Source organism: Notamacropus eugenii, chromosome 2, assembly GCF_028372415.1.
Source record: "Notamacropus eugenii isolate mMacEug1 chromosome 2, mMacEug1.pri_v2, whole genome shotgun sequence".
In the NCBI taxonomy this organism is placed as follows: Eukaryota; Metazoa; Chordata; class Mammalia; order Diprotodontia; family Macropodidae; genus Notamacropus; species Notamacropus eugenii.
In genome coordinates, this window is record NC_092873.1 from 60574132 (window position 1) to 60600929 (window position 26798).

Sequence of the window (26798 nt, forward strand, 5' to 3'; positions counted from 1 at the left end):
CCATAGCTATTTAATTACAGCCCCAGTTTAGGGAAGACATGAGCCAGAAAGACTTCAAATTTAGGGAACCCACAGCTCACCTAAGGTGGTGCTTTATGAAGGCTGGAGAAACTCAGCTCAGTCAAATTTCAAAGGAAGCATCTCACCAAGGAGTAGGAAATAAGGAGGCTAGATACAGTAAAGAAACCAAGCAACTTTTCCCCTTCTTCTAAATAAAGTCCTTTATTTGTTTGTGGTTTTATAAATTCTCACCATGAGGATCAAGTGAGAGAATATAGGTATAGTGTTTTGCAAACTTTAAAGCGGTATATCAATGCTGTCTGTATTCTATGTGTGTGATACAGATACATATTTATAAATACTCATGTTCAGCTGTAAGTACAAACAAGCTATGTAGAGGATAAAAATGATCAAAAGAGGGAATAAACAGTTTTTTGGAATGTAATTTGACTGTATCATTTCCTTCAAAAATCAGGAACCACAGAGAACCTTAAGTGGATTGAGCTAGTAATTAAACAAAAAAAGCAGCAAGGTGGTACAGTGGATAATGCGATGGGCCTGGAGTCAGTAGGACTTGAGTTCAAAGCCATCCTCAGACACTTGCTAGCTGCGTGACCCTGGGCAAGTCACTTAACCCTGTTTGCCTCAGTTTCCTCATCTGTAAAATAAGCTCTAGAAGGAAATGGTGAAGCATTCCAATATCTTTGCAAGGAAAATCCCAAATGGGGTCATGGAGAGTTGGTCAGGACTGAAAAGACTTATACCAGTAGAAATTAAAGCTGAACCAGAGAAAAGTAGGCATTTCACACACAGCAAATGATTAAGGCTCCACAAAAATAAAATATATTGAACTTTTAAAACGTGCACTTGTCTGAAAAATTAAATGGATACTAGAGTCTTCCAAGGAGAAGAAAGTAAGTCAGTTTTTCTTCAAGATTTTGTAGGTGGTGAAACAACCAATATTTACTCCTTTCAAATCAGCTAGGAACAAAATGTCTTGTTTCCTAGCTCATAATTATGTCACAGTCATCATTTTACAAATGTGGCATTTAGTTTATTCATAAAATGAGGAGAAATGCCCTTATTCCTGTGCATGGGTTATACTCATGTTTCAATCTGCTTCCATCCTCCTGCTACAGATATCTCGTGTCCACTGAGATCATACATGTAGTGTGCTTTGCAAACCCCAAAGCATGACAGAAAAAGTAAACTATGATTTCTATGTAATTTAATTACTGAAAATGTGTGGTGATCCAAGATTTGTGCCTAAGGAGCTTCATTTAGAATGTCAGTGTTTAGAACTCTGTACTTCTCATAAAAGCATTCTTACTTTTTGTAAAAAAGGAGGACCTCTTTTTTTTTGTATAGCCAAGTCTCCAGTCATAGGTCCCTTGGGCATTTCATTAATTCAACACATATACCAAGTATTTGTTAAGCACTTCCCTGTGGCTAGGTGCTGTAGAGGACAATATAGGATAAGAAAATGAAGTTAATTTCTTCCATTAATAGTATTCTAACAATTAGAAGAAACTGTTTATTTGTTTAACTGAATCTCCAGATGCCTACTTGTTCCTGTTTATGATTTGCTTGGAAATCAGTTCCAGGCACTCATGAGAAGTTAATACGGCCAGTTACGATATTCAAAAGTCCATGATTAAATTGTACAACTCTGTTTAAAAAACAAAGTAAGCAACTTCTTGTTTCAGAGCTGTGTGAATATTTACCTAGAATGAATAGTTATTGGGACAAACTGCAAGAGTGCTGGGGCTCTGGGCACATACTGTGCCCACTGGGGAGAGGTGGGCAGCTGAACAAGGGAGCCTGGTGCTTTGAGAAGCCCAAGTGTTCTCCAAAGAATAACAAACAGACCTATTTTCAAATATAGTTTCTGGCAAGACTGCTGGTATTTTTGCTTGCTTTATATTTTGGGTGATGTTCCTGAAATAAAAGAGACAGGATCAATTGTTTATGGGACACTATAAGCCATAGAAACATCCATCTGCTCTTAACAACTTCTGCCCATGCTGAAATACTTGGCAATATGATCTTGGAAAGACTTAATGCTGAGCTTTAACGTTGAACTTGCAGATATGGGACCTGAGTTCTAATTTCACTCTGTAATTTACTATTTATCTGATATTTAATCTCTCCGACCCTGCTTTCTTCCTCTGTAAAAATGAGACTTGATCAGATGGCCCCTAAGATCCTTCTGAGTTCAAGATTTATGGTTCTATTATTTGTATTATAAATGAGACTGTTCAAAGATTCTCTCTCTCTGTCTCTCTCTCTGTCTCTCTCTCTCTCTCACACACACACACACACACACCTCAAACCTGATGTGACTATTAAAAGAAAAAAACATAGGCTCACAGATCTAGGGCTAGAAGGGACCTTAAAGGACATTATAGATGAGGAAACTGAATCCTGGAGAAACAGACTTGCTTTAGATCACAAGGGTAGTCATAGAAGAGTTAGGATTTGCATCCAGGTCCTGATTCCCAAACTCCCATTCTTCTGCTGTACCACCTTCCCTTGCATGTTGTTGGTTGTCCATAATTTTGAAGGTCAATAATAGCACAGAGCATCCCTGGAAATTTGCTCATTCCAACCTGCATTGGTAGAAGGACCTTACTATGTGAACAAAATCACTGAATTGGTCCAGTCATTCTGGGAAGCATTTTGGAGCTGTGCCCAAGAAATCACTAGTCTTTCAGTGTTGTTTTCCTGTACATTATTGTGGTCATGGGATAAAATATCACCCCCCACCCTGAGTTCTAACATAGTATCTCTTAAGCATCAGGAGAAAAAACACATTCCCGTGGCATCTTCTTTGCTAACAGAACAAACCAAGTTCTACTTTCTCCAACTTAAATTGCTCTCTCCATCTCTGACACTATGGAAAGAACGATTATACATTTAAGAGGGAAAAGGAATATTGGGAGAATAACAGTTAACTTATTGCAAAGGAAGTGACATAGTATAAGGGAATCACATTTAAATAGCTTTTCTCCTGAGATAAAAAGAGGGATAATTTTCATCTGAGAGAAGGCTGTTAGCCACTATCTCATGAGAAACTGTCAGTTTTTAACTATCATTTTTTTGAGGTTGAAACTGTGAAAAATCCATGAAATAAGGACAAGATTCAGTTGTTTGTGTAAGAGAATTGAGTTTAACTCTTATTTTACAAAGAAATATCCCACAGAGAATTCTGGAGAGACTTGTATTACCATCCCAAGAGAATTACTCTCTTGTTTTCAAGACTGAGTCAGTGGCAGGAGTTGGAAGAATAATCTATTCTGTCTTTCCCCTGCTCTTAAAGAGCACAAAGGTGACTGTAAATTTTTCTTACTGCTAACATATGGTGCATATTATTTGCTATTGTAAAAGAACATAAGCAGTAACAGGGGTGTTGTTTAAACATGGAAGATCAGGAAGTTTGAGACAGAGAAAGGAGTGTATGAGAAAAGCTGATTCTCCAGGTCAACTGAAATGAGGACATGGAGCTATTTAAGAAACATTTTTCAGTCTTATTAATTTATAAGGAAAGTATCTTCTTGTTTGCCTTAGAACGGAATGAAATTAATAGGGAAATGAAGCAACAGCAGGAAAAGTGGGGTGAGGGTCCAAAATGCCTTTTAACTATCATACGCATGGCAGTCATTCCATCTATGCTACACCAAGTTGATCGTTTACATTTTTTTTTTGAAACATGGAAATTGCAGTAGAAATTATGTATGTCTCTGAATTGACTGAATAAACAAAAACCATAAAAAGTTCAAATGGGAGGTCAAGTTTTTCATAGAATTAGATGAATGCGACTGGGGTGACATGATCAGTATCTGAAGGGCTATCACATGGAAGAATCTGATGTTCTATTTGGTCAAAAAGCAATGCTTTGAAGCTCTAAAGGCAACTAGGAAGCTCTGACGCCCACAGCATACTGAATTTTATACAAAGGAGACCAAAAAGTTAGATCAATGGATCAATACCTAGTCCCTGGACTCACTGAAGCCTAGAAGTCAGCTTCATTGATTTATTTTTAGGCATAACCAGCTCAGTTATGTGGTAGGGACCTTAGATTTGCAAAACTAGTCTGGACTATTTGAAGCATGTATTGCTAAACTGAAAACTGAACTCACTCCTACACTGAGGAGGTCCAGAACAGCAGATGAGACCATGCTCCACATCCTTTCCATCAATCAACCCCAGACGTCTTTCCATCTGTCTTGATACTGGATCACTTCTCCACCTGAAATAGCGCCACCGGACAGCCAGAAAAATGCCTCCAGTTCTTGCGGGATTGAATCTACTCAATTTTGGAATTCTTTACTTTGGTTCAAACTTTCTCCATTGATGAATGGAATGAGCTGAAAATGCAATGCCCATGCCACTTGCTTAAGGTCATCTGCTCCAGCCAACCTTGAAGCCATCCCGTTTCCCACACACATACCTAAAAATACTAATTTCTGTCTTCCCAGTTGTACCTGGCTAGTAGGATACATGTTTGTTAGATTATTGAAACCTGACATGAGGAGGACACTCCAGAAGGGGTAACCCACTACCTCCCAAGGAGGCCCATTCTTCTGACAGTTCTGATCAACAGGAATTATTTCTTTACTATAAGCTGATATCTATTTGAGTCCCATCCTACTGCTCAGTTCTGACTCTGTGGGGTAAGCAGAACATGCCTGATGCCTCTCACTTGACAGCCAATCAAATTCTTGAAGAAAGTTCTCATGTAACTTGGAAATTGGGCCTGTTTTTGCAAAAATAGTGCCTGACACATAAGGGTGCTTAACCAATGGTTAATTAATCAATTCCTTGTCATCAGTGCATTCTTTTCTTGGCCTTTACCATACTCAGAAAACCACAGGACTCAGATATTTCAAGATGACTTTTAACGTAGAACAGAATGGCACAAACAACATTATTGCTCAAAGGGGAACATCTCTGTCTCTTTAAAGATTTTATCTCATCATTGCCTGTCTCCAATCATCTCTTACCTGTAGAATGGCAATAAGCTTCTAATGGTCTCCATGCTTTATGTCTTTCCCCATTGCTTTGACTCAGGTAAATTGAGTCTCCTAAAGTATAGGTCTTATGTCACTCCACCACTCAGTCAATTCCAGGAATTTGTCTGTCAACAAGCATTTATTGCCATTAGCTTTAGGATTAAAAATAGTCTTTTGTTTGACATTTTAAACTTGACAGCCTGGCCCCTTTCTAGATTTACTCCCCTCCATGAACTCTATTCCTAACCCAGTTACTCAGGCCTCCTTGAAAATCCACACACACAATCCTCCACCTCCCAACTTTGGGTCATGGCACCATCTGTCCCCCTCACTTGGAATGCTCTTGACTCTTCACTTTGCCGTTTAGTTTCCCTGATTTCCTCCAAGAGGTTCAAATTTCTTCTGCAGGAGACCTTTCCAGGTTCCCCAGCTGATGGTGCTGGCCCCTCTGTCATTGTCTTCCACCTACTCTGTTTGTATCTAGTTGAGTTTTTATAAGTTGTCGCCATAAGAATCCTTCAGGAGCAGGGATGTTTTGTGCCTTTCTTTATATCCACCATGCTTGGCACAGTACCAGGTACATAATAAGCATTTAATAAATATTTAGGGGTTGATTTCCAAAGGTTTCTGCATGCCTGTGTCCCTACTGAATTTCATCTTCTTAGAGTTTAGTTCAATGTCCAAACTGGTCAAGATCCTTTTAGAGATGTACTTTGCCATATGGTGTGTTAGCAATCCCTTCCGCTTTTGGATAACCTGAAAATTAACGATTGTGTCACCTAAGTCACTGACTTCAATAGCACAGAGCCAAGCACAGATCCTGGGATACTGGACCAGATGTCTCCTGCCGCAATAACAATGAACTGTCTTGTGCTATTCTTTATACTTACTGCATTCAAAATGTTTTATTCCTTTATGATTTCTCTGATGTCTGATGAGGTATCCCCTCTTACTAAAGGCTTTTCCACATTCATTACATGCAAAGGGTTTCTCTCCAGCATGAATCCGGTAATGACTTCTGAGTAGTTCCTGGTCAACGATGGCTGTCCCACTTTCATTATATGCAAAACATTCCTTTCCAGTATGGGTTCTCTGATGTTTAATAAGATGTGCTCTCTTGATGAAGGCAATGCCACAATCATTACAAGAAAATGGTGCCTCTCCAGTGTGCATCCTCTGATGGCTAATAAGGTTTCCTCTCTGGCTGAAGGCTTTCCCACATTCATTGCATTCAAAGAGTTTCTCTCCAGTATGTGTTCTCTGGTGTCTATTAAGGCTTCCTCTCACACTGAAAGCTTTCCCACATTCAATACATTCAAAGGGTTTTTCTCCACTATGAGTCCTCTAGTGGGTAATAAAGTGTGCCCTTTCACTGAAAGATTTCCCACATTCATCACAAGCAAAATACTTCTCTCCAGTATGAGTTCTCTGGTGGGTAATAAGGCTCACTTTGCATCAGAAATGTTTCACACATTCATTACAAGCAAAGGGTTTCTCTCCAGTATGAATTCTCTGGTGAGTAATAAGGTTTCTCCTTTCACTAAAGGTTTTCCTGCATTCACTACATTCAAAGGGTTTCTCTCCAGTATGAATTCTCTGGTGTGTAATTAAGTGCCCCCTTTGGCTAAAGCCTTTTCCACATTCATTACATACAAAGGGTTTCTCTCCAGTGTGAGGTCTCTGATGGATGATAAGGCTTGCCCTTCGGGTAAAGGACTTTCTACATTCATTACATGTGAAAGGTTTTTCTCCAGTACGAGTTCTCTGATGGATTATATGGTTTGCTCTCCAGCTGAATCTCTTTCCACATTCCTTACATTCAAACAGTTTCCCTCCAGTATGAGATCTCTCGTGAGTAATAAGGCTGACTTTGCATAGGAAGCCTTTCCCACATTCGTTACATGTGAAGGGCTTCTCTCCAGTATGAATTCTCCTATGGGCGAGAAGGTTTCTCCTTTCACTGAAAGTTTTCCCACATTCATTACATGCAAATGGTTTCTCTCCAGTATGAATCCTCTTATGTGTAATAAGGTGACCCCTCTGTCTGAAGTCTTTCCCACACTCTTTACATGCAAATGGTTTTTCTCCAGTATGAGTTCTCTGATGAATAATAAGACTTACCCGATGCCGGAAACCTATTCCACATTCATTGCATATCAATGGCTTTCCTGAAGTATGAATTCTCTGATGGCTAATAAGGTTTCTCCTCTCACTGAATGTTTTTCCACATTCACTACAAACAAAAGGTTTCTCTCCAGTATGAATTCTCTGATGTGTAATAAGGTGTCCCCTCCTGATGAAGCCTTTCCCACATTCATTACATTCAAAGGGTTTCTCTCCACTATGAATTTTCTGGTGTGTAATAAGATGTCACCTATGGCAGAAGCCTTTTCCACATTTGTTACATGCAAAGGGCTTCTCTCCAGTATGAATTCTCTGATGACTAATAAGGTGTGCCCTCTGGCTGAAACTTTTTCCACATCCACCACATGCAAATGGTTTCTCTCCAGTATGAGTCCTCTGATGACTAACAAGGTTTCTCCTCTCACTGAAAATTGTCCCACATTCATTACATTCAAAGGATTTCTTGCCAGTATTCTTTGATGGGCAATAGACTATCCTCTCTTGATGAAGGCTTTCTCAAACTTAATAGATTTTCTTCTAATAATGATAGATTTTCCCCTAATTTGAATTGCATTAAGTTTGGTAAAACTTCCTCAGTGTCTAAAGGACTTCTGATATTTACTGTGGTTGTAATATTTCCTGCCAGTACTAATTCTCTGCAATTTGTTACTGTTTGATTTTCTGCCAGGGGATTTTCCGTATTTAGTCTGTTTATGTAACTTATCTCCAACATGAACTCTATGAAATTTAATTAGGTCTGAGTGGTAACTGAAGGGTTTCCTACATTTGTTAGACTTAAAAAGTTTCCACCAGAAAGAGAAAGCCTTGGATATAATTAGGTCAGGAAAATGGTTGAAGCTCTTTCTAGATGTCTTATATTTAAAGATGCTTTTTCCCACTGTCTCTTTCCATAGTGCAAACAAGGTTGACCCCAGATGAAAATGTCTCCCAAATGTTTTATATTGAGGTGCCCAAGCTTGGTTAAAAATCATTCTGGGCATGCTTGTTACTTGTCCAGCCTGTTTCTCCTGGTTGTCCTTCTCTTCCTCTAAATTAATATCATATTCCTCAGCTTTGCTCATCTGGGAATGATGGGTAGTATCCTTTGGCAGAATTTTCTCCCATGATGCTCCCATGCAATTGTCCTCCACTAGACACAAGTCCTTGGTTCCAGAGCTGGTCTCACCACTAATGGAATCTGAAAGAAATGTTTTAAAAAAGGCATGAGCCATTTCATTGAAAGAGTTCAGATACTCATGTCCACAAGAACAAAATAGAGGTTTGCCCAAATAGCAGTTCATATGAAAAAAAAAAAGAAGATTCTGGGATTTTAGTTATCTAGATGCTCAATCTAAATAAAGAGTCATATGTGGCAGCTGATGAGGCTCATTAGATGATATTTCATCTTGGCCTTCATTAAGAGAGGCATGGAATGTGAAATACCATAAGCCTGCCCTGGCCCAAACATAATGGCAGGCCTGTATCCATTTTGGAGAGAGACGCCACAGATATGGCATTGAAGAGCAGGAAATCATCCAAAAGAAAGCTATCAGCTAAAGAAGATACTCCCCACTTACCCTAGACCCAGGATATCCTGAGTGCAGGGAAATCCCACCAAGGAACTTCTATTACCAATACAGAGTTGTCTATTGCACTGAAAGGTTAGCAGCTTCCCCAATATGTGTCTCAGCCAGAACTTGAACCCAAGTTTTCTGGGCTCCAAGGTCATACTTCTCCGTACTGTGATGCCTTTGGCAGAACACTTAAGTGGGACATAATAGTTGCTTTCAACTATTTGAAAGGTTTTCATGTGAAAGAGATGCAAGTTGTGAAGAGGAGAATTTAGTCTTTAGTTTCCTAATGATTAGAGTTTTTCAAAGGTGGAATGGAATGCTTCTGGAAAGCAGCTGATTTCCTCTCACTGGAGATCTTAAAGAACAAGCTGGACGTTCATTTCTCAGCTATGTTTTAGGGTACATGTTGGATCAGGTAGGGAATGGATTAGAAGGCCAATGAGATTCCATCCAACTCTGAACTATTGTGATTCTCTGACATATTGAAAGTAAAAGAAATCTCAGTTATGAAGAGTCTATATATTTATCTTTTCAGGTAAGGAAAATAATAATGGAATAATGGAAAATTCTGATTATAAACAATGAAAAAAGAATAAAAGAAAAATAATTTTAGTCATGTAGAAAAATTAAAAAGTAACCATTTAAAATCTAGAGAAAAGACAAGAATGTAATTTGTTGCCTGGAAGGTCCCAACCATCTCCCTCTTTTCCAACCAATCCAACCTTTGCAATTTGTGTAAGTGAGAGGGCATACATGATGAAAGACTGAAAGCAGTCACTGGCTATAAGACTCAGATGAAAAGAGCAGTGGTCCTCCTATCCTGGACAGCATTCCTAATCACAGCACCATCTGACAGGTGATGGAAGTAGTTGAAATACTTGGGCCCTACCTTGCTGAGGAGAGTTTCATCAAATACAGCTTTCCTCCAGTCACTGAAGGGACAAAGGCTGTGATGAAAATAGCTAAATGACGATAAAATCAAGACTGAGAATCCACAATGACAAGAGATAGCAGAGACACAATGCCAGGCCCAGATCTGATATACAGTTGCAAGTAGTTCCAGGCAAGAAGGCGATGACATCACAGACATCCTTTCCCCCTCAGTACTATTTAACATATTTCAGGAAATATTAGTGACAACAAAAAAGACAAGAGGAAAATTTTTAAGTTATACATACTGGTGAAGAGGAGACAAAAGTATTCCTATTTGCTGGTAACATGAGAGTTTACTTGGAGAACTCCAGAGAATCAGCAAAGTATCAATTGAGCCAACTGGTAACTTAAGTAGTAGGATACTGGTGGTGGCTGTTGTCTGTACTCAAAGAGGACCAAAATGACATCACTATGATAAAGTGAAGTTTCAGTGTGTCCGACTGTAGCTGATCAGACCAATATGAGCTCGAAATGCTCTACCACAGGTTGGGCACAGATAGTCTGTATGAATATTTGGGGTGGATACTCCAAATTTGTGCATCCTTCATTTACTTTGTGTTGTCTCAATTCTGCTTTGCTCATAGAGCACAGCATTCTTTCTGACGTGGGCATGCCATGCTGAGTGGTCCTGTGCTAGTGTCTCCCATGTTGCACAGTCAAATCCAAAGTTCTTGAGAGAGACCTTAGAATGTCCTTGTATTGCCTCTTCTGACCACCATGTGACCACCTGTCTCACGCGACTTCTCCATAAAATAGTCTTTTTGGCAAGTGTACATTTTGCATTTGAACAACGTGGCCAGCCCATTGGAGTTGTGCTCTCTGAAGCACAGTTAGAATGCTTGGCAGTTCAGCTCAAGCAAGGACTTCAGTGTCTGGTATCTTATCCTGCCAGGTGATCCTCAGAATCTTCCTAAGATAGTTCAAATGGAAGTGATTCAGTTTCCTGGCATGGCACTGGTAGACTGTCCATGTTTCACAGGCATACAACAATGAGGTCAGCACAACAGCTCTGCAGACTTTCAGTTTGGTATTCAGTCTAATATTTCTTCTCTCCCACACTTTTCTTCCAAGCCTTCCAAACACTGAGCTGGCTCTGGCAATGCATGTGTCAACCTCGTTGTCAGTGTGTACATCCTTGGAAAGTACACTACCAAGGTAAGAGCATCCACAGCATTCAAAACTTCTCCATTTGTTGTAACCGATGGTTCCACATATGGATGGTGTGGTGGTGACTGATGGAGCACCTGTGTTTTGTTGATGTTAATTATTAGGCCAAAATTAGCACAGGCAGCAGAGAATTGATCCATACTTTGTTGCATCTCAGCTTCACAGGCTGCATTGAGTGCATAATCATCTACAAACAGAAAATCATGCACCAACACTCCTTCCACTTTGGTCTTGGCTTGTAGCCTTTTCAAATTGAAGAATTTACCATTAGTATGGTAGTTGTCCCTAAGGCCATGTTCATCCTCATTGAAAGCATTTGACAACATGGCTGAAAACATTATGCTAAAAAGCATGGGAGCAGGCACACAGCCCTGCTTCACTACACTGGTGACTGGGAAGGCACAAGAGCATTGTCCATTATTCAGAACCTGGGCAAACATGCCATCATGAAACTAATGTACAATACTGATGAACTCTGGGCAACCAAATTTTGACATAATTTTCCAAAAACCCTCATGACTAACAGTGTCAAAGGTCTTGGTCAGATCTACAAACGTTGAGTACAGATCTCTGTTCTGCTCCTGGCATTTCTCCTTGAGTTGTCGGGCAGCAAACAGCATACTGACTGTTCCTCAGCCCTTTCTGAAGCCACACTGGCTCTCAGGTATATGACCATCTTCCAGGTGAAGGATCAGCATATTAAGGAGGACTCTTGCAAGAATTTTGCCAGAAATGACTAAGAGAGAGACCCCCACCCCGTGATTGTCGCAGGACAATCTATTCCCTTTGCCTTTATGAAAACCTATGAAACCTATGAGGTCTATGAAACAATTAAAAAACTCATAAGAGAAAAAGAAGAATGAATCAAATAGATATAAAATGCATAAAATAGCTGGGAGTCCATCTATAAGGCACATTGAAGACAGAAACTCACCTACAAGATACCAAGCAATCAAAAAATATTTATAAGTATTAAGTATTGGGGATACAAAAAGAGCCAAAAGGCAGTACCTAACAAAAGAACAACATAAATAACTGGAACAATATGAGGTCTTTTTGGTGAAGAGGAGGATTTCCGTAAAGGATTTTGCAAGCCATGAAGTGCTATATTTATTATTTTCTCATGTTGCAGTAAACCAATATAATAAAAATACTACCCAATTTATTAGTCTTATAATTTCTATCTATACGTTTATAATTTATCTATATTTATGTACCTATCTACTAAATTTATAATGTACATTGTTTATAATACATTGTATAATATATTATAGTATATCATATACCATATATCATATATATTACACTATATTTACATTTTGTTTATATTTAACATAAATATCATAGTGTTGGTGAAGTAGTGTGAAATGCTCCAACTATTTTGGAATACAATTTGAAATTAAGATCAGAAAGTATATATCCTTTGATTCAGAGATCTTCATGTTAAGTGCATGCTCCAAGGAGGTCAAAGACAGAAGGAAGGGTCCCATTTATACAAAAATATTCATAACAATTCTTTCTGAAGTAACAAAGACTTGGAAAGAATGTGGCTGTCTGGTGATTAGGGAAGGGCCAAAATATTTTGGAACACAGAACATTATGGCACTTCAAGAAAGAATAAATATGAAGAATTCAGAGAAGCATGAACAGACTTATACGAATTGATACAGAGTCAAGTATGAAGAATCAGGAAAACAAAATGCATAAGGACTTTAATATAAGACAAAAAAATCTATAAAGTGAATGCTGTGTAATTCTATTAATCAAGCTTGGTCATGAGGAATAGATGAGAAAATGTAGCTGCCTCCCTTCTTTGGAGTGTATGAAGGAGGGAGGGGGAATGTAGAATTCTTGATGCACTATTTAGTTTTCTGGAAATCCTTTTTTTTCTTCCACTTTCATTCTTTGTTACAGGGGATGGCTCTTTGTGGAGTGTTTGGTATGCATGAAAATTAAAGTGATATTAAAGATGCAAAGTAAAACATATTTTTGAACACAGTTAATATTTGTTTCACAAACATATAACATGTAACATGTTTTATAACATTTTTGTTATAAAAGAGATTTTTTTTTTTGGCAGGGTGATGCCATGCAAAAAGAAAAGAAAAAGAGTAACAATGAAGCACTGAATGCCAAAAAGAGATGAGAAAAAGGTTCTGAGGGGGCAACACATAAGGGAGACAGCTTTTATGATAATGCACTGAATTTTTCAAATATTTTTAAAAAGGAAACCAGCTAAACTGGCTTCACAGTTTCATGTGCAATACTCTTCATATTTGGAAATGTTCATACTCATTGGTGTTTATCAAGCTTGAATTAAAAAAATAATAAAAATTTAAAAGAAAAAGAAGATGAAGGTCATTGAAAAAGACAAATTTTAAAAGATATCAAGAATTTTTTAGAGGACACAAATAGCAAAATTACAATAAAAACTGTTCAAACTCTCCAATAACTATAAACATTAAGATAAAAAAAATCTCCAATATCCATCAAATACATTAAAAGAAGTTATAAAATTCAAGGCCAGTTGGAGCATGGAGAAAAAAATATATTGTTACACAACTGTTATTAAGTAGTCTGATCTTCCAGGAAGCAACATAGCAATAAGTGATAAAAGCTAAACATCAGCCTCAGATACCCTACAATCCAGCAATGCCTCTTTATAACCACAACGGACTGAGGGAGATAACTTGGGCAATGATTGCCATTTCACTCACTGACTTGCACAAAAGCCTCTCTGACCTTCTCCATTGGGCATCCATGATGTTTCTCCTCTCACCAAGAGGGAAATGATGTCCAGTTTGGAAACAGGAATCCCTGGAAACAAAGGGCTCTTTTTAATGGCAACAATGAGCAGGTGTTCATTTAAATCAGAGATAAAGAACATGAAAATCTCTAAAGAACCTAAGGGTATCACACAGAGGGTAATGCTTTAAGCAGGCTGTAACACATAACTAATGTGGAAGAACATCAAAGAACAGGAATAAAAGGCATCCCTAAGGAAATATATGATGAGAAGAGAAGACAAGGTAGCTCCATGTGAGGGTAAAGGAGAGCTCCTGGCTACACTCCTGGTATCAGGAAAAAAAAAAAAAGAGGAAGGCTCCTACTTGGCGGGATAGGCTCTCTATGGCAAACTGATGGGAAGGTGAGGGCAAGAATCACAGGAGAGGGTCAAGGATATGTGGATTTCTCTCTGTACCATTCAATGAACTTCCAAATCTACATCAGAGTACTGGTCACAGATCTAAATTAAGGTCAGAAAGAAAATTAGTTCATTGGACCCACTCCATTCTGAGAAATTAAGACTGCAATGTATCTCTATAATATGACAGGCATTTACTAAGCTTATATTATGCTCTAACAACTGCAATGGCATTGGGGACAAAGACAAAAATGGAATAACGAAGGCCCATGAGCAGCTTCCATTCTAATGGAGAAACAACACACACACACACACACACACACACACACACACACACACACAACCCCAAAAAACAAAGAAGATCAAAGTAAGGTGATCTAGGGAGGCATCATGTAGAAGCTAGCACTGAGACAAGTTATGCAAGGAGAGCCAGAATGTGCACTATGAGGACAACAGTTAGGCCAGGTACCCTGGTCCATAGAGTGAGCAAAGTGGAAAGATGATGGCAAGAACCTTAAATTCAGGGAAGTGAGCTTGGGACAGGATTAGGATTAGAACAACAGGTTCCACACCTGATTTAGCAAGGCAATGGAGTGGTCAAAGGATATTCCCTGAGACATTTTTTAAAAAATCATCGAACATTATTTACTGTGGAAAGAAAATTGTGTGGGGCAGAGAAAAGGTGTAGTTAAGACATAGTTTCTGCTTACCTCATGGGGCTGCTAGTACCAGAAGAGGTAAAGAGAAAAATGAGACATCTAGGAATTGTTCTCTGGGGGAAGGGTGAGGGTGGGGTGGTAGTTTCCCTTAGGAAGCAGTCGCCAAATTCCCCTGAGATTTAGCAAGCATCTAGGACTTGAGCAGGCATTCTTAACCAAGGCCCCACAGTCCCTGGGTGGGCAATGGAGAGATTTCGGGAGAAAACATAACTTGGATGGGGAAAAAAAATTAAACTTTCACTAACCTTAGGTTTCCTTTGTAATCCTAGTATTTTGTTTTATGCATTTAAAAACATAGTTCTGAGAAGGGGTCAAAAGGTTCTAATAGACTGCCAGAAGGGTCCATAACACAAAAGGTTAAGAACTCCCTCTAGAGTAAAGTTGAGATAGCTTCAGGGCCAGCACAAAGAAGCTATGGAGTTTTCATCCATACAAGCAAAGAACTTTCACCTGGAAATATAGAACAGAAACATTCTCTCTACTGGTCATAAAGGATCTGAGATTCTCCCAATATGATGTGTACTCCTGAATATTTTTGCACAATAAGCCAAAATTCAGCTCAGTATTTCAAAGTTACCACAGTGTGCAGTGTGAGACTTGCAAAGACTCCAGTGGATGGATTTGGAGTCAGCAAGCTAACGGTGCTTACCCAGAGAGACCAGGTTCTCATAAGTCTCCAACATCACATCCCTATGCAGGTCCCTCTGGGCAGGATCCAGGTGTCTCCACTCCTCCCAGGTGAAGTCCACAGCCACGTCCCTGAATGTCACTGATGCCTAAATCAAACACATTCCATCTTAACTTTGGACTATTCTTCAAGTATTCCTTGATTACTATGTCCCTCACTTCATACTGGTTTTCTCTGATTACTCAGCTTCACCATGTCAAATTCTCTTTGCAAGTAAACTCCAAGAAAACCATGCACTTTTCTTGTAAGATCCCAAATCCCAATCTGATAGACAGATATCAGCAGTCAAACTCCAAATATTCATTTCTACCATTCTGCATTACTGATTAACTTATGCTGGGCAAATTTACCGAGGCAGTTTCTCATGAAGGCATAACAAGCTAAAAGACCTTCTGAGTTGCTGCTTCTAAAGTCACTCTTTTGTACTATAGAGACCTGGAATAAAATTTTGTGTCTTTCTCCTGTCATAACATTTATTAACTACATGTTCTGTACATAAAACTTTGCTAAGTATTAAAGGAAATCTTTCTTCTTATGTTTCAATGGATCTATGACCTTTGCGATAAGGCTCCTCTCGCCAATGGTCAAGATTAGAGCCCAGTCATGCCTTTTCAGCCCATATGACCCTTGTCTTTAATTCCAATGGTTGACTGATTGAATCTTTGCACGAAAATCTCCAGAGGGAATTCAACCAACTTGCAGGGGGTCTTCCTCTCTGCCCCTTATCACATTGGGGTACAAATGCAGCCTGTGAAGCTGTCCCCTCTCATCCCTCATTCAAACTTTTAACCCTTTTCTGGTCTTTTCAAAGTCATATGGTTTTGCTGTTGATAATTACTTTATTGACAGCTGTATGCTAGTCTTCATTGTTAACAGTCAGCACCCTATTTACCCCCAACACATGTCCCTCCAGTACCTTCTGGTTTCCCAGCAAAGTCAATTCTTCATAAATGGTGATGTTACAACTAGAAAGAACCACCAGAAAAACAATGGTGATACTGTTTCAAGCAGACGTTTGGAGTCATTACTGGCACTACATAGTTTCTATAATGCTGTACAGCCTGCTCCCTTCCATTCTCTCAGTCTGGGCCTAATTAGTTTTCAATCTGTGTTGTTTGAACAAAACATGTGAATTTATGACCCAACTCCATAGCCAGTCCATACAACTGGCCAAATCTGAACAGGAGGCAGTCTTCCCTGACAGCCAGGCCAAACTCTTTTGGGTGCTTAAGGATCTCTTAGCAGACTGAAGTGGACTAGGTCTCGATGGAATCAGAGTAATGATTTAGCAAACCTCCTAGAGGGAATCCCTCTTCTAGACAGATTCTGGCGAAATAGATGTCATAACTGGCAGACACAGTCTCCTTCTTTTAAGGCTTAACTTATATACTCAGGAGCTATCCAAAAAAGTTATTATATTTGTAATCCAAGTAATGTGCTATGGGATACATAATGGTGGCAGAAAGGCTTAGTGGGTATTTTGCTCTACCAAATAAAATACTAATTTATGGCTACAATCAACCCAGTGGAATCTATCCTCTCAAAGTCAAGTTGTGCCGTGCTGGGGAATACTGTTTGAGAAAGACTGCCTGTTCTTTTCTCATTTTCATCAAGGATTCCCTCATCAGATGTATAAGTTTTTTCATCAAGGTTTTATAACTGGAGAAGTTGGTGCTGTGGTCAGCAGGTATTGAAATCTTTTGGATGAATTCATTCAGAAGTCAGAGCAGCCTATAATCTTTTGTAAGCAGCTGGAAAATGGTCTTTCATGAGTTCTTGTCAATTCATCCCTTAATTCTCTCAAAGGAATGCTTGGACCTTCTGTCTTGAATTTGGTCTGTTTTCATTTTATATTTTCTTCAAGGTGTTTTCTACCACCTTATAGCGCACTGGAGTTTTTAATATCAGAGTGCAAACATGGTAGCTCCAATGATACAGATGGCTAAGAATTCCAGTTTTATCCATAACAATTGTAAAGATGATTTGATTTAATTTGGTTTCATTCCAAGCTTTTTAATTTTTTCCCATTATTTATTCCTATTCTGTGTGATAATATTTTTCATAATAACAGAATCACTGAATTAGAAGGAACCACTGAGGGTATTGTCAGTCAGCAAGCATTTGTTAAGTGCTTACTTCATGCCAGGCACCTGCTGGGACTATAATTACAAGCAAAGAGTCCTTAATAAGAGATAGAGAACATTATGAAGTGGAAAATGGATAATTTTGATTACATTAAATTGAAAAGTTTTTGCACAAACAAACCCAATGCAACCAGGAGGGCAGGAAGGAGGGAAGAAGGCAGAAAACTAGGAAAGAATTTTTACAACTAGTGTCTGTGATAAAGGCCTCATTTCTAAAATATATAGAGAACTGAATCAAATTTACAAGAATACAAGTCATTCCCCAATTGATAAATGGTCAAAGGATATGAACAGGCAGTTTTCAGAGGAAGAAATTAAAGCTATCTATAATCATATGAAAAAATGCTCTAAATCACTGTTGATTAGAGATGCAAATCAAAACAGCTCTAAGGTACCACATCACACCTGTCAGATTGGTTAACATGACAAAACAGGAAGATGATAAATGTTGGAGAAGATGTGGGAGAGTTGGAACACTAATTCATTGTTGGTGGAGCTGTGAGCTGATCCAACCATTCTGGAGATCAATTTGGAACTATGCCCAAAGGGCTATAAAAATGTGCATACCCTTTGACCCAGCAATATCACTTCTAGGACTGTATCCCAAAGAGATCATAAAAAATGGTAAATGGTCCCACATGTACAAAATATTTATAGCAGTGCTCTTTGTGGTGACCAAGAACTGCAAATTGAGAGAATACCCATCAATTGGGGAATGGCTGAACAAGTTGTGGTATATGAATGCAATGGAATACTACTGTGCTATAAGAAATGATGAACAGGAAGACTTCAGAGAGGCCTGGAAGGACTTATTTGAACTGATGCTGAGTCAAAGGAACAGAACCAGAACATCATACACAGTTACAGCCACAGAGTGCAAGGACTGTTTGTGATAGACTTAAGCCTTCACAGCAATGCAAGGACGTAAAACATTCCCAAAGGACTAGAGGCAAAATGCCATCCACATCCAGAGAAAGAACTATGGGATCAGAACGCAAAATGAAGCAGACTGTTTTCTCTTGTGTTATGTTTTTTTCTCATGGTTTCTCCCATTCACTTTAATTCTTCTATGCAACATGACTAATGTGAAAATGTGTTTAATAAGAATGTATGTGCAGAACCCATATAAGATTACATGCCTTCTTGGGGAGGGAAGGGAGAGGGAGGGGGAGAATTTTTTTCTTTGTTTCTTTTTTTAAATTAAATTATTTTATTTGTTTTCAGTGTTCAACAATCACTTCCATACATCTTAGATTTCTTCCCCACTCCCTCCATGAGATGGCATACAATCTTATATAGGTTCTACACGTACATTCCTATTAAATACATGTTGCATAGAAGAATTAAAATGAATGGGAGAAACTATAAAACAAAACATAATACAAAAGAAAATGGCCTGTTTCTATCTGCGATCCAATTCCATAGTTCTTTCTCTGGATGTGGAAGGTATTTTGACTCAAGAGTCCATTAGAAATTTTTTAAGTCCATTTCAATGAAGTACTAAGTCTATCAGAAAAACTCTTTGCGCACTATGGTGGTTGCTGGTTCTCCTGGTCTGTTCTTTTCACTCAGCATCAGATCATATAAGTCTTTCCAGGCTTCTCTGAAGTCTTTCTATTCACTGTTTCTCGTAGCACAATAATATTCCATTACATTTATATACCACAACTTGTTCAGCCACTCCCCAATTGATGGGCATCAAAGGGGAGAAGTGATTGTTGAAAACTGAAAACAAATAAATTAATTAAATTAAAAGTAAAAGAGTTCCTGCTCTCCAGTTTACATTTTAATGAGGGGAAGAGAATGCATAAAAAAAAGTTGAAAAGGGGAAGGGAAGGGAAGTATCTAGCATGGGACCATGACAGAGAAGTCTGAAGGGAAGCCTGATGAGAGAAGCCCGGATACCTTCCTTAAATGGAGGTTCTGGAAGGAGCCATCCAATCAGAGAGAGAAGGGTCCTAAAGGCAGAGTGTGCTTCTAAAGTGTAGATTGCAGGTCTGAAGGGATCTAGCAGGATGGAGATTTATCTAGGACCTGACGGAAGAAGGATGGAGCACAGCCTGGTGAGAATGAAGTCCAAGTGAAACCTAAGTAAACCACATACAATAACCCTGACAAGTAGTCATTCGGTCAAGACCTCCAAAGAGAGGGTGGGGAAGAGAGAGAGAGAGAAGAGAGAGAGGAGAGAGAGAGGGAGGGAGAGAGGGAGGGAGAGACAGGGAGAGAGGGAGGGAGGGAGGGAGAGGGAGAAGGAGAGAGAGAGAGAGAGAGAGAGAGAGGGAGGGAGGGAGGGAGGGAGGGAGGGAGGGAGGGAGGGAGGGAGAGGGAGAATGAGAGAGAGAGAGAGAGAGAGAGGAAGAAAGGGAGGGAGGGAGGGAGGGAGGGAGGGAGAGGGAGAGGGAGATGTTTTCATATTTGTACATTTTGTATTTGTGTTTCTTTTATTATTAGTGACTTGGAACATTCCTTATGTTTGTTAATAGTTTGTAATTCTTCATTTGAGCCTGTTGGTTTATATCCTTTGACTACTGAAGAATAACTTGTCATTTTATACGTTTCTGTTGATTTTCCAGGTATCTTGGGTACCAAACCCTTATCAGAAATAGTCCAGGGATTTTTTCCCCAGATGACTACTTAGACAACTTCCCTTCTTATTCTAGATGTTTGTTTTGTTTGTGTAAAAGCTTTTCAATTTCCTGTAATCAAAATCGTCTATTTTATCATGTACAAATTGTCTCTATCTTTTTTCTAGGTAAAAAAAAAAAATCACCTCTTGGCATGACCAAGAAGATGGAATACTACACACTTGATCCCACCCTTCAAAACTCTCAAACCAAGAATTCTGCACAAGAGACAAAGCAATTTGAGGTGTCTCTAGGGTCTAGGACATCAAGAATCCTAATAAGGATTCTAACAATAGAAAAGACCAATTCCTAAATCCCCACTGCCTCCACTCTTGGACGGGGCTGCACAAGCCTACCCAAAGGCTTACAAAGATAGATGCCTGTTAACTACAAAGCAATAAAAAATGAATATTACAAAGGATAAAGAACAAGTATGCCTTGCAAGAAAAGCTATCCCAGCTCTATAAAACAGGAGGTCCACAAGTAGGTTACATCACACATATTTTCAGACATTTTTGATGTCAATAAGTTTTACTGATTTTTTTCCTTTTTTTGTTTTTTTTCTTCAAAAAATAATATTTATATGGGATGATTCTCTGGAAATGTGGGAGTTCAGTGAATCACACTGATTCCATCTTATGACTCAATTCTGGTGCAAGTACAGTTCCTTTTTCTATTCAATTATGGGTCTAGTCCAATTTTTGTCTTGAAGGAAAATTTTATTGCATTGTTTGACTTATTCCAGTTTGAAAGCTGGATCATCTTTATCTGTTGCTTAGCAATCCTTAACTAAGGACCCAGGTAATGCAAACCAGAAATGTGGTCAGATTCGAAGATGGATGAAAGCAGTTTTCTCATTATTATACAGTCAAAAGCAATTCACATGTGTGATCTGAAAATACCCTACACTAGTCACTTAGTTGCTGTTTCCCTGTTCCTTTAATTGAATACAGACACTTGGGGATATGGGAACCTCTCTTTTTCTGATTTCGGGGAATTACACCTCTTCACTTTTCACCTCCCAACTTGCAAAGCCCCTAATCTTTCCTCCAATTAGAAATCAGATTACCTAATCTTGTGTCCTGGTTTATATATCTTGTTAATTGTTTTTTTTTTTAATGCATAGAAATCGTCCACCCCTTTATTTGGGGTCCAGTGTCTAGCTGAGGAGGCAGAGTCTTGAATTTGTCATGAAACTGGCATGAGCGTCTAATAAACTGATAGCCTTAGAAGCTCAAACCTGTTTTCTCAGTCATTTTATCTTTCACCCATCACAGAAGTGGGAGGGATACAAGGGAAATTTTTATGCTAACATTAAGAAATAAAACAGACAGCAATAATAACATAAAAAACAAAACCAAAAGGAGAATCCCCATCCTAAATTAGTGATGTGGAACATTCTTATTGTTAATAGTTTGCATTTCTCCTTTTATGAACTATTCATTCACATGTTTTGATGATTTATCAGGGAATATTTTGGGGTCACATATTTTTGTTACACTTGCCAATAGAGATTGCATAGTAACCCCTTGTCAAAGATATCTGATACAAAGATTTTTTGGATTTTTTTTTTACTCCACTCCCACTCCTGGGTCAAAAGTTTCTCTTCTTAACTCTCCAGTATAGGCAATTTACACCCTTTATCAGAGGACTTTCTACATTTGAGAAAATCATATAATTTGGGAATTTTTTGTTTTTAGTAAGAAAAATGCAATTCAAAACCAGCCTGAGGCTTCCCCTCACATGCAGCAAATTGGCAAAAATGACCAAAAATGAGAATAAACAATGCTGGAATAGAATCGTAACAGGCACATTAATGGATATGTGGTGGATATGTGAATTAGTACAACTGGTCCCAAAAGCAATTTGGAATTGTGCAAAAAAATGGGTAAAATGTGCCTATCTTTTCATTCAAAGATTCCACAGTTCAGCATATATCCCACGGAGGTGACTGGTAAAAAGAAAGACTCCACATACACCAATTAGTCAATCTGCTAGCAATTATTAAAGGCCTACCTTATGGCAGGCATTGAGCTAAACAATGGAATAAAAATATGGTAACCAAGAATTGGACACAAAGTAGACGTCCATCAACGAGGGGAAAAGCAAACCAACTACATCACAGGAATGGAATTCTGCTGTGCTGTTAGAGATGGTGAATAATAAATACAGAGAAGCATGGGAAGGTTTACATGCACTGATACAAAGTGAAGTAAGAAGAACCAGGAAAACAATATGATGACTGTAACAATGTAAATGGAAAGACCAACGACCACAAAACAACCACAAGTGAACGCTGCTGAATTCCAACAGCTTTAATGAGTGAGGAGAAGACAGTATCGCTGACGCCTCCACAGAAGTGGGAGGTCCATGGGTGCGGAACATTGCACATATTCTCAAAATTTTTGATACTGGTTTTTTCCCCTCTTCCTTTTCTCCTTTTAAAAAAAATCTTTGTTATATGTGGAAAGAGGGAGAAGGAGGGCTACAAGAGGGAATTTAGGCAATGTCAAAATAAAAGATATCAATTAAACAACATAATATTTAATACAATATTTAATTAATATCTTTTATTTATAATACATGTTAAATATTTAACATAGATGTTAGATGTTATATATTTGATAACTTTTGTTTTAATAGTGCCTAAATTTCCCTTATAGTCCTCTCTTTCTCCCCTCCCACATATAACAAAGAATTTTAAAAGGTTAAAAAAAGGTCTGTGCATGTGTATTTGTATATACGCATGTATAAGTGTATGTGTATATATGCATATGTGTGTATTCCTAAACTAACTAGAAACTACTTTTCAATATTGTTGAAAATGTTTAGTACTCTGTACTGAGTATAATTTTAGGTTATTTTCAGTGATTGGTTTTGCAGAATTTTTTTCATCTCTATTTCTTTTCATGTTTCTTTTTAATTACAGGTGAGAAGAAATACTCTGATAAGGGGGAGGAAAACGGATATAGGGGAAAATCTACTTAAATAAACTGAAAACAGCTATCACATCCCGCATAAAACTTATTTAAAAAAAAAAATCTTAAATCTTCTTTTTTAAAAAACACCCAGAGGAACCTACTATCTCCTGAAGCAGTCCCTTCCACCTCTTGATTGACTAAGATGTCAGAAAGTTTTCCTCCTTATGAAACATTCACTTTGCCTTACAATTTCCGCCCTGCTTCTAGTTCTACCCTCTGAGGTCAAGCCAAAAAAAAAAAAAAGAAAACCAATTTTCTCTTCTTCCCATTTTCCTGTCAGATACACTGGCAAAACTCTCATGTTCCCCCTAAACCTTATCTTCTTAAACCTAAATGTAACCCACTGGTCCAGGATGGTCTACTATGGGCTCACTCCTCCTATCAGGCACCTTCCTAAGCAGTGTCACTGTGGACTGCACAATGAAGAAGCATCACAAAGTGCCTCTTCTGTCTCTATTTTGGATTCCTCCCCCTCTCTCTTCTTTCCAGCTCCTTTTCAGCCCTCTCTTCCCCTGCCCCTCCGTTGGTCTTAGTTATCATCTTGTCTCTTATTTACGCACTCAGCACCATGCCTGGCACACAGTAGGAGTTTAAAAATAGGTTAATTGACTGATCCCTCTCTCTAGGCTGAATTTTGTTGTTCAGTAATGTCTGACTCTGTGACTCCACGTAGGGTTTTCTTGGCAGAGATACTGGCGAAGTTTGGCCATCTCTTTCTCTAGCTCATTTTACAGATGAAGAAACGGAGGCAAACAGGGTTAAGTGACTTGCCCAGGGTCACACATCTAGGAAGTATCTGAGGTTGGATTTGACCTCAGGTCTTTCTGACTCCAGGCCCAGCGGTCTACCCACCACACCACCTAGCTGCCATCATCTACCGGTAGCAATAAATGCTTTCAGAATCGCATACAATTGTCCTCAAGTCTGTTCATTCATATTAGGGAGACATTTCAGTTCTATGGATCTGTATTCTTTTTATCATTCCTCAGAACAGCCAGAGGATTCTGGGGGAGAAAAAAGGAGACTCAGGTTCTTAGACTGGCGTTGGGGAACTGAGACCACAGAAGAAATGGCAAAGAAACGTTACTCTGTGAACAGGTGAGGCACAAAACCACCACAGGACAGTCAACTTGAATTCACCTGAAGCCTGAATGTGGGAAGCACCGAAGTCCTTCCCTCTCCATCTTTTACACAGCTGTCTTGGGGGGGAGCAGCTGCCTCCAAAGGCTGAGCTGGATGAGAACAAAGCAGCCATGGGGAGACACCCACCACCCTCACTGAGCCCCCTCCCCCAAGTCCATGTCATTACCAAGCCCACCTTTCCATCCACTTTGCCCCCTTTCCCTGCCCTGCCAATCACTGGGTAAGGACCAGCAGGAATTAAGCCCAGCTCCCCACGCCATTCAGCACTGCACCAGCAGGTGCCTGAGTGTTTGATGATTAGAGCTGGATGGAGCTGCAGGAAGGCACATGCGTGTGCACTGGTGTGGGGGCTGCCCTCCGCTCTCCTGGGACACTTCCCCACTGCCCACCCCCACTCCTGGCCCCCTCACCTCTCCCCCCTAACTTTGGGGCCACGCTGTCCATGGTCACGTCCCGTCTGTGCACGCAGGACCAAACACCGCGGCTGCCCCGCAGATCTGGGGCTGCCCCGACCCCCCGTGGGCTGGGCTCCCCTTCCCCCCGCAGATCTGGGGCTGCCCCGACCCCCGTGGGCTGGGCTCCCCTTCCCCCCGCAGATCTGGGGCTGCCCCGACCCCCGTGGGCTGGGCTCCCCTTCCCCCCGCAGATCTGGGGCTGCCCCGACCCCCGTGGGCTGGGCTCCCCTTCCCCCCGCAGATCTGGGGCTGCCCCGACCCCCGTGGGCTGGGCTCCCCTTCCCCCCGCAGATCTGGGGCTGCCCCGACCCCCGTGGGCTGGGCTCCCCTTCCCCCCGCAGATCTGGGGCTGCCCCGACCCCCGTGGGCTGGGCTCCCCTTCCCCCCGCAGATCTGGGGCTGCCCCGACCCCCGTGGGCTGGGCTCCCCTTCCCCCCGCAGATCTGGGGCTGCCCCGACCCCCGTGGGCTGGGCTCCCCTTCCCCCCGCAGATCTGGGGCTGCCCCGACCCCCGTGGGCTGGGCTCCCCTTCCCCCCGCAGATCTGGGGCTGCCCCGACCCCCGTGGGCTGGGCTCCTCTTCCCCCCGCAGATCTGGGGCTGCCCCGACCCCCGTGGGCTGGGCTCCTCTTCCCCGGGGGCTCCTGTGCCTTCTTCCTCTTACTCGAAAGCCGGGGGGCCCAGGGGACCTTCCCTCCGGGGTGCGAGTCCCGGTCCTCGGGTGGGCACCGTCCTGGGGCTGAGAACACTGTCGGGGGCACGGGAAGAATCACGGTCACACGCGGCTCAGGCTTTCAGACAGGGAAAGTCACTGTGACCCCACCCCCCACCCACGGGGGATAGGAGGGCAGTGGACTCAGCACTCCCCACTCCCACCCGTGAACTTCCACACTCTCCCCACTGGCGGGCAAACCTACCCAAGTACCAAAACCTCACTGCCACCCGTAAACTCGCACGCAGCCGTGGCCAGGGGCACGCACGTCCCCACACGCGCGTGCACACACTGTCACTCAGGGACGCGGAGCAGGGCAGTCACAGCAGGGGGAGGAGAAATGAGGGAATGGGCGGCGGGTGGCGCCTGCGCACTCCGGACTCCCTCTCCCCAGGGCGCTGGAAGTTTGTCCTCGGCCGGGAGAACTCCCACAATGCATCGCCCTTTGAGGGCAGGGTGGGGTGGGGTGGGGGTGGGGACGTTCCTCGTTGAACTGACTGGAGCACTAAACATCCTGGACACCGAGTGGGGAGGGAGGAGGTAGAGAGGACGGGCGGATGCATGCTGGGAAATGGAGTCCTGAGACAGAACCCGGACCGTCCCGCGCAGGCGCCCTTCCTGGACTCCAACTCCCAGAGTGCTCTGTGGCCCTCTCCCGGACTAGAGAGAGGGCGGGAGGTGGAGGCGTCCTGAACGTTAATGTTATTCAATTCGACTCACACGTGGAGTAGATGAGGAAACTGAGGCCTGGAAGGGCGCCGTGATTTGGCCAGGACAGAGCCAGGACTCAGACCCGGGACTTTGGGTTCCCATTCCAGCTCGTTACCACCGCATTCGAAATTAAATGGGTAAAAATTCCCCCAACAGGAACTCTGAGCTGCCCCTCCCCCTCCGGTCCCTGCGTCCCTTCCATGAGCCTTGAAAGGAGTTTAGGGGGAACATCCACTAAGACCTGGAGAGGCCACGTGACTTCAATTAAAGTGGTCAAGACCCAAGGACCTGGGGATAGGAAGAAATGCAGAAAGGCACTGCCCACAAGCAGCTTCTTTTTTTTTTTTCTTTTTTAAAAATTAACAAATAAAGGGAATTTAACAAGTAAAAGGAACATTTTCTGTCCCTGGAGATCAGGGACTGTCTTTGCCTGTTTTGTTCTCTCCAGAACTTAGAACAGTGCCTAGAACACAGGAGTCACTATTAATCAATATTTAATAACTTCAGGATGGCATATATAGAACTGAAAATCTCTGTTATGTAAAGATTTGCCTTCCTTGGGGGAGGTATCTAAGGGATAAAGAGATAGAAGATTTTTGGTTGTTTGGTTGGTTGTTGTCCTTCATCTTCAAGAGAACTATAATGACATCACCACAGTAAAGTAAAA

At 40.9% G+C, this 26798-nt stretch overlaps 1 protein-coding gene across 1 annotated transcript in view; it reads right to left on the bottom strand.

Annotated features, from left to right (window-relative positions):
* The window catches only part of LOC140525308 (uncharacterized), a 49023-nt gene extending 23283 nt beyond the window's left edge, over positions 1-25740 (bottom strand). Inside the window, 7 exon segments of the mRNA XM_072640574.1 lie at positions 6083-7612; positions 7615-8334; positions 13553-13627; positions 15324-15450; positions 24252-24343; positions 24665-25456; positions 25626-25740. Of these exon segments, the coding sequence (XP_072496675.1) occupies positions 6083-7612; positions 7615-8334; positions 13553-13627; positions 15324-15450; positions 24252-24343; positions 24665-24698 (2578 nt within the window). The 5' untranslated portion in view covers positions 24699-25456; positions 25626-25740.
* Positions 25741-26798: the final 1058 nt, after the last annotated feature.